Below are 8816 nucleotides of genomic sequence, written 5' to 3'. Positions count from 1 at the left end.
TAATCTACAGGGCTGCCTTTGGAGGTGATCTGAGTCCTTCAGAGTCCTTGGGGGGAATTTCTGAGGTTGTCCTGCCCTCCCTGAGCAGAACTTGAATGTTCAGAGAGGGCTATGCTGGGAGGGAAGGCAAATGCCCAAAGCATGAAGAACTGACAGCTTCCCCTGGCACAGCAAGCTTAGGTATAGAAACCAGAGAGGGGCTCCTAGTAGGAGGGTCTAGGGGAACAGGGTGGCACCTGCTCAGTACACCCACTGGGGGCAGCCCAAACCGGCAATGTCTGCAAACAATCTGGAGGGTGGCCGGGCCACGGTGGGTCAGCGGTGCCCAGGGATGCACAGAGTGCATGTGACACCCTCTCTCACTCCGGGTGACGAGTGGGGGGCAGCGGCCATTTGTCAGATGTCTACTGTGTGCTGTGACCTTACACGAGCTGTCACCCTCACCACAGCCCAGCAGGAGGGTAGAGGGACACCACCTCTGCAGGAAGAAACTGAGGTAGGGGTAGGGGGCAAGATCTCCTGCAAGTCCATGGACTGTTAGTGGCAGAGGCAGGTTTTGAGGCAGGTGGTGGGTGTGTACCAAAGCCCTTGCTCTCCCAGGACACTGCACCTGCTCTTCAGGGCAAGCCCTGTGATCTGGGCATCCCAGGAGGAGGGCTGCCTAGCATGGCCAGGTTGGAAGGAGGGAGCAGAGGAGTGGGAGAGGCCCCCTGCACCATTCTGCTCCTCACCCACCCTGCAGGCTGGGTGAACCTCTGCATGTCACTCCCCACCAATCACCCAGTTCTGCTGTGTGCTCTGGGGCCAAATGCCTGACCCTGTGCCAGCTGCTGGGATGGGTGTAATTAGGTGGAAAAGGCTCTAAAGAGCCCATGCCAGCCAATCACAACCTTGCAATTGATTTGGTTTTCCCTTTTGAGTACTATATGGAGAGAAGAAAAGGCCTGTTTTTTTTTTTTCCTACTTAAAAGTGTGAACAATTGGTATTGATAACTCCTGGTATATGTTAATTTTTAATTATTATGTTTAATGGGGTTTTTTTCCTTCCTTTCAGGTATCTACCAGGATTTTTTGTGTTCTGGTTAATAAACAATTGAAACAAATTGAAAAAAAAAAAAAAGCTACATGGAAGTGAAGTGTGAAGGCGTCCTGTGACTTCTACTGGGTGTGCCTATGACAGGAGCCGGTCAGCTGGAAAACTGCTGGCCTGCAGCTCCTTCCAGCATGCACTTGTGTAAATACCACGGGCTGACCCCAGGAACACCCTGGGTTCTATGTCGTGTGCTTCTGAGCTGGGGTAACTCCCTCTGCCAAAGCAGAAAGCACTTTTGGGGGGATGGTTTTCTCCCACACCATCCCTCTGGGCACCAGCTGTCAACATGGCCCAGTTTGTTTTTGTATCTCCTAATTCCCAGAGGGCAGCAGAAGAAAGATGGAGTCCATTCATACCCAGAGGGCGTCTGGGACTTTGACATGAAGAGCCAGAATCATGGCATGCTTAGGGTATCATGAGGATTCTTCCTTGCCACGTTAAGTTCATTATAATGAAAAAACAATCACAGTAAAGGGTATTTGTGAGTGAGACTATAATGCGGCAGCCACAAAGGGATGACGTGGGGGTAGCGGTAGGGGTGGATCCAGGTCATTTGGTTGGAGGCTGACACTGTTGCTGAGCAGGCATTTTGCCCCTACCAGCCTCTGTGCTTAGAATGATGTGGACACTAACACCTGGACGTATGTGGCACCTGAGCTACCTGTCTCCCAGAGGCCGGAGGTGGGGGACTGGAGAGGCAGCCCTGTGCTCGGCTCACAGGCTGTGTGCTGCAGCTCTCTGCTTTGGGAGGAAGAACGTTTTCTGGGAGGAGGCGAGGCCAAGCCTCAGAGACAGCCCCCACCCCCGCCCCTGCCCTGGCTTCTGTGGTGGGAAATAAGCACTTACCTGGTAGTCTCAAGGCACACCCTCAATTGGGAGTGAATGGCGGCAGGGAGGGGACAGTGTGGTGTGAAAGCTGAGACCTAGCCCACAGGGATCGCAGGAAGGCTGCAGACGGTGGGGCTGGTGGTGGTCAGGGGGCTTTCCACAGTGAACTCTCGACTCCCCTCTCGCTCAGCCACCCAAGCCATCAGTGTTTGAGCCAGCCAGGTGGAGTGTAAGCATGAAGCTCGTGAAGACCAGCCTCAGCACTAAACAACGTTACGATTACCAGACACCTTTACCCAGGTGCCCAGCTCGCAGCTGATGCTGGGTCAGGCACACCCGTTGCCGCTCCCTCCCTCTTTCAGCCTCTGGTGTGCGGTCTCCAACCCCACTCCCTCGGATCACTGTCATTGCCCCTCCCTGCCCACCCAAATCCACTCCACTATTAAAGTCACGCTTCAAACTGTCATTTTCTTTTTAATTTTTAATCAGTCTGTGTCAAGAAAAAACAAGATTTGATCAAGCTTCCAGTTCTCACCACTCTATCAGCATAGCAATTTTATGTATTAAAAAAAAAAAGAGTTTTGTTTGTATTTGTCTGAAACCCAGAGGAGAAAAAGAATCAGATCCACAGATTAACATGTATTTGAAGAGACATTTCGGGACTCGGGAAATGTGTTTATCGATCATTTTTTAGGAACGACACCCAGTGGGCCCCAGAAGGGTACAGTGGGTGTGCTGGATAGACTGATGGGTGAGGCAGCCAGGGAACCCCCGAAGCAGGAGGGCAGAGCCGTCCATCTTTGGAGCCTGCGGGCTTTGCAGGACAAAATAAAAGGAGTAAAATAATTCAACCTTATACTTTACCTGGAGGAGGACAAATGTGTTTCCAGATAGAATTTCTGTTTTGACAATTAAATCTGGCTGAGTTTGGGAGGGGGGGCAACAACTCTTAATAGTTAAAAGGTGAGGGGCTCACAACTGAGATAAACTGTCAAGTGGAAGCTTTTAAAAATGCTGAAACAAAACATTACCTTGGTTACTTCTCCACCATGAGATGTATTTGAACACACTCTGACCATGTGTAAAGTCACAAGGTTTAGCCAATGCCGTGGATCCATGTGCTAGACCATGAATACAAATACTGACGACATTTCACCAAAGGACAGCGCGGAAGACAGGAATTCTGCCTTTTGGAGAAATTTCCAGAAAGCAGAGTCTGCCTGAGTCTTTCCTTTCCATTCTCGGTGGAACTGCCGCGTCCCACTTTAATCTTGCCTTGAGTAGGGTTGTCCAGCCAAGAAAGACTGTCCAAGGGACACTCGAGAACCTTCCTTTGGGAGCCTGCAGGGGGCGCTCTGCTGCTCTTCCAGCAGCTCAACACAGACTTCGCGCAGAGGCTGAGCCATCCGAATCTGGAGTCCAGAGACAGTTTGAAGCGGATTTTAGAAGCGATTTAGGTAATGTGACATGCTTTCAGAGGAGGCGGGTAGTACTTGTAAGTCGGTGGGAGGTGGAATTTGGTGGATATATGCGTGGAACCGTCTATCCCATGTTCGGCAGCACGACATGCCCTTAATACCTTCATCCAGGACTGCTCAGGGTTCCCCCTCATCCTTCTGTTCCTCACTGGTCTTGGCAAATCCTCAAGTCTCCTTTTAAAGCACTGCCGCTGCTGTTTATCAGCCTCGCTCTTGAGTCCGAGATGCACAGTATGAGTCCCTGTCCCCATGTTGTTGATAGATTAGAAAACTTGCTCCATCCCCCCAAGCTCTGTCCTCCAGAGGCCTCACTCCAAGGTACACGGTTCCCATTCCCAAAGGGGTAGCAGAATCATCAGGACTTTTTCCAGCTATGGATCTTCTTCCATTAGAGGGATCTCTGTAAAAAGAGATGGTTATTAAACTGCAAAGAAAGAGATGATTATCATACTAATACACTGAAAAATACTGTGAAGATCTGGAATTGTGAGCCTCAGTAAAATAGAGTTCCTACTTCCCTGGTAGCTCAGACGGTAAAGAATCTGACTGCAATGCAAGAGACCCAGGTTCGATCCATGGGGTCGCAGAGAGCCGGTCAAGACTGAGCAACTACCACACACACAAATCAGTAAGAAGAAGATAATGCTAAGTTCCACGTATCAGTTAACAAGCAAATAAGCCAACACCTCTGTACATCATTAGCTGGAAAACCTCATATCCAGCTCATAAAAATTAAACTGTTAGGCTTCAACCGTGTGTCCTAATGGTAAAGGTTACAAGTTCAAGTAGAGTTCTCTACAGGGAACCAGGAGACCCCTGCGTCTACATAGTTAATGCGACTTACTGCCAATATAAGCTGGAATCAGTGCTTTCATTTGTAAAGTGGTACTGGCACTCCCTCCCCTGGGAAACGAGCCCTATTTAATCTGATGCATTTTTATTATTTTACCATGATCTGCAAGCTGCTTTTCCTTGCAGCAGCAAGGAAGTAGTGGTACCTTCCTTCTACTTCACACCTGGTAAACTTAGCCTGTATGTACCCAGAACTTCTCCGGGGTGGGCCCTCGTGCCCAGATGTAGGTCTTCCCTTTTAGCATGCATGTGTTACCTTGATCCTGAGCACCACTTTCAGAAGTCCTGCCTAATTAAGGGAGAGAGAAGAAAACCATCCTAGATTACATGGATGCTATGAAAATCAAGTTCCGCCCACCTAGCCTTTCTACTCTGGATGGCTTGGCACTCTTTTGTGCCTCCTGAAATTTCGGCTGATCACTTGTGAGGTGATGATCCTTCCTTCCAATAACTGGCCTTGCCCACAGCCTCTACGTACAGCATGCAATTTCAGCTGAGAGAGAGGGAAGGTCTGATTTGACTCTGAGCTGGGAGCAGGGTGGGGGGGTGGGCTGCGCCAGGGTGGCTTGGACCTCAGGGCCGATGCTTACCATCTGCAATGTCGATGCCCGGGCTGGTGGATGCCACCTCCCCCGCCGTGCTGGGAACTGTGTCAGGGTTGTCGGAAGCGGGGCGGGTGCCCCCTTGGCACGTGGGAGGTGAATATAGACTCTGGAGCAGCTCCGAAGAGCCTGAGATGCTGTCGCAGGTTTCTGACTCCCCTGGGCCCGTGTCTGTGTCCCCTGAGCCGGGGTATGCTGGGGGGCTCTGGTCGTCCACGGGTAAGGGGCAGCCCTGGCCCACAGAGGCCAGGTACCCGGGGCCTAAGGCACTGAAGCCGCCACTCACAGCCTCGTCATAGGACGGGAGCATGACGGGCACGCCATCCACCACCACGAAGTCGGGGTCGCTGCTGGAACTCCTGGGAGGTCCCCTGTGGAGAGCAAAGTGGTGCGAAGGTGACAGGTCGCCCCAGGAACGAGGCCATAGCGCTCACCCACTGCAGCTGGGGTCCTCAGGGCAGCGGGGTGGTGCAGGACACACAGCTGCCCTGCTGGGTCCCCTCCAGCAGATGGTACGTCCACCAGGGCCACACTCCAGACGGGACAGGCTTTTCTTCTCCTCACTGGCCCCTGCCCTCCGCCTCCCTCTTGGCCTTCCCTGCCCTCCTCTGGGCTCCATCGTCTCCTCGTGCTATAAACTTGTGGACAGGGGACTATGTGGCCCATTCCAACCAACCATCCCAAGGTGCTCCTGCAGCGTCCCCTGCTGGAAATGGAATAGCATCATTAAGAGCTTGGGAAAGTGTGGACCTTAGGTGCCCCTGTCAGCGCTGCACTTAGGATGCTTCCTGTTTGTTTTCTGCTGCAGTCTAAAACTCACTCATTTTCAGTCAAGACAGAGAAGCAACAACAACGGAAAAAAAAAAAAAGAAGAAGGAAGTCTTTCCAGGTTTGTGGGCTCACAGTCACCTGAACCTAAGCTTCACCGTGCTGCCCAGAGTGGGGGTTCCCTTACCCTGCCATGCACTCGGCTCTGGCCTTGCCCTTGGTCTTCGGTTCCCTGCACCATCCAGACCTCAGGTCTGAGGCCAAAGTCTCAACTCAGCTGACCTCTTTCTGCTCCTGGGCCCTAGAGGAACTGGGGTGGCTAGTAAGCGGCCAGTGGGACTTGGTTCCTTATCTTCTCTGCTGGGAACTGGTGCTGAGGGATGTGGCCAAAAGGTGAACTATCAGGAAGAAGGACAAGTCAGCTGGGTGGGCAGGCTATGAACTCCTGCATGCCGGCCTCTGCAGGAACTCCAAGTCTGAGGACTAAGAGGGCTGGATGCTGGTGTGTGGGGCAGAGGAACGCGTCAGGCTGTCTCTTTTTCTGACACTTGAGGCCACTGGCGTTTTGGAGCATCTTGCTTGGAGATGCTGGCAGGGTTCCCTTGTTCCACCACCCTTAAGGCCATACAGAGACAGGGGGAGATTACAAAGCCCATACCCCACACCCAAAGATGGGAGCTGGGAGGCAAGGAAGAGTCTGCTTCAAATCAGGGTTCTCTCCCCTTCCCCTTATGAGTGGAACCTGGATCCGCTGAGCTCCCCTGCTCCCCAGCCTGCAGTCTCACGCTGGCCTCCTGTCTCACTTGGGCCTGCCTACCTTTTCAGTCCCTTTCAGCTGCAAGCTGCCGAGGTCAGGGTGACCCCAAGGATGCCTCTGTTCTCCATTCTCCCCACAACCACAGCTCTCAGCAGGGCACCCATGAGCCGTCAGCTTCTCCCTCGCTGGTCCCAGCCCCACAGACCATCAGCAGCATCTCTTCACAGTCTACGGCTCTGGGACCAGGAGAAAAACAAGCAAAGACCCCTTCCTGGACCTGCCTGGGAATCTTATGATCAGTTTGCATAGCTGAGACCAGTTTCACACAGCTAGAGAGTAATCTACGAAGGAAATAGTCAAGGAATTAAAAAAAAAAAAAGTAAAGTGTTACGGATCATTTTAAAAAAATCGTAATATTTACTCTGTATCCTGGAAACTCAGTTCCCAAGCCTATGTAGAAAAATAGCTCTATAGGCCACATTCAAATACTCCATGTACTACAAATGACAGTATGTAGTTTAGCTTTCTCCTTGTAACCCCTAGGCCTTCTTTAGATAGTCTAATTGCTCAATGATAGAACACGGTCTCCTGACTCATAAATAATGTGAGGATGGAGAGAGCAGGTGATGGGTTCGAGAGGAAAGAAGGCTCTAGCACTTCAGCAGGGGCTTGGCTGTGGCCCCAGGATGGTGCTCACACACTCTGTGTCCAGCGAGGATGCAGGGGCCCCTACCCCCACCCCCAGACCTAGCACAGCTCCGAGGCTGGAATAGTGGGGTGCCTTCAGGTCATGGGGCCCCTGCAGCCAGGTGGGGGGGGTGCAGTGCTCTGTGGGATGAGGCCGTCCTGGGGGCGCAAGGTTGAGGGGAAAGGTGGGATGCTTTCTCCAGCAGCCTTGCTTGCTTCTCTCCCCTGTGCCTGGCTGGGAGTTCGAGCGTGGGTTTTCCTGGAGGGCCGAGTGGGAAGTGGTTAGTTCTGGAAGCTGTCTTTGCTGGAACAGTGGTACGCATGCCCCCAGAGGCCAGCCTGTCCCTGTGGGCAGAAACACATGCCCTTGGCTGAAGCCTGAGGTCCCTGTGTGAGAAGACTCTGACATGGGCACAGGAATCCATGGGGATATGTGATGCCTTTGTGAATCAGGGAGCCCTGGCTAACAGCCTGTGATGTTCGGTGCCCCGCCTTCCTTCTCCTTATGTTCACAAGCTCATCTGGGTGCTTCCTAAAGGACTTCTTTCAGGAACAGTGATCTGCCAACAGCAGTGCTGGGTGGCTCTTGGTTTTGCAGGGCGCTGGCATGCTTGGTTCAGGACAAGTGGCCGGCACCAGAGGAGAAGGGCCACAGCCTCCCCGGGCACTGAGAGGACCAGACCCACCTCTGAGGGACTTTGATAGACTCCTCTTGGTGATAATGAGAGCGAGGATAAAGACACTGAGCCCAGCTCACTGGTGCAGCCGAGGAGGATGGAGACCCACCCCACCCCCACTCCACTCCTGCCCTCAGGTCCCACTCCGAAAGCTCAGATCCTACCTGGAGGCAGAAGTGCATCAGCGCTGCTCTGGCCCCCAAACAGAGCCTTTCTCCTTCCTGAGACTTGCTGAGGTTTTGCACACCAGGTTGGAAACTCTGCTGGGTCACGCACCTTGGACCTCATTCCTAATTAGTTCTGTGTATTTCGTATCCTCCTTCGTGGCCTGGAAGCTCTAAGGTAGATAACTCGAGAGCCACAGGCACATAGTGGGCAACGGGGATGCCCCTGGGGGTAGGGAGGTGTGGGGTGTGCATCTCTGACTCTGCTCCCCTTCTCTGCACCCTATACAAGGCCCGCCTTGAGAATGTCTAGCCAGGGAAAGAGGGAGATAGGGGTTCATGGTTGGGAGGGAGGGGAAGGGGGGGAGGCAGAAAGAGGGAAATGAGTCTGTCTCCACCTTGCAGAAAGACCCCAAAACCTCGCAGGAAAGCATGCTGGCTTCCTCCCCCTACTCCCCTCAGAAGCTGGGCTCTGCACCCCTTGAGGCTGACCATCCTTTCTCTCTGCTGCTCCAGGCAGCTGAGCTGCGCGCGGCCTGGGTGGCTGTGGGCTGCCCAGGGCTGCGGCACTGACCTGGGGGGAAAGTGGGCCTTGAACTTGGTCTGGAACATTCTGGCCAGGATGACGAGCAGCAGCGCCAGCAGCACGCTGGTCGCCGTGAACGCCACGATCTTCCACGTGGTCAGGAGGGTCTCGTGGGTGCTGGGCCACGTTTGCTCTGCCGGGAGAGAGAACACAGCGGCTGTGAGGCTGCCGGGCTGTGCTGGTGCTGGGGTGCCCACGCACTGATGGCTGGGTGGGCCCCCTCTCCTGCATGGGTTCACATGAGCATTGGTGGGCCTCCATGTGCGCTGTGTGAGCGAATGCTTCCTCCATGTGCCACATCCAGGGGGAAGGTGTGCAGCCATC

At 53.4% G+C, this 8816-nt stretch overlaps 1 protein-coding gene across 1 annotated transcript in view; it reads right to left on the bottom strand.

The window, feature by feature from the left end:
- Positions 1-2379: 2379 nt before the first annotated feature.
- SUSD4 (sushi domain containing 4) overlaps positions 2380-8816 on the bottom strand; it is a 133962-nt gene continuing 127525 nt past the window's right edge. Inside the window, exons 7-9 of the mRNA XM_040263706.1 lie at positions 8481-8625; positions 4842-5224; positions 2380-3799 (exon numbers count right to left, since the gene is read on the bottom strand). Of these exons, the coding sequence (XP_040119640.1) occupies positions 3771-3799; positions 4842-5224; positions 8481-8625 (557 nt within the window). The 3' untranslated portion in view covers positions 2380-3770. The remainder of the gene's footprint in view (positions 3800-4841; positions 5225-8480; positions 8626-8816) is intronic.

The sequence above is a fragment of the Oryx dammah genome, unplaced genomic scaffold (genome assembly GCF_014754425.2).
Source record: "Oryx dammah isolate SB20612 unplaced genomic scaffold, SCBI_Odam_1.1 HiC_scaffold_21, whole genome shotgun sequence".
Lineage (NCBI taxonomy): Eukaryota > Metazoa > Chordata > Mammalia > Artiodactyla > Bovidae > Oryx > Oryx dammah.
The sequence above is the reverse complement of the archived record's forward strand: the minus strand, read 5'-3'. Positions and strand labels throughout refer to the sequence as shown.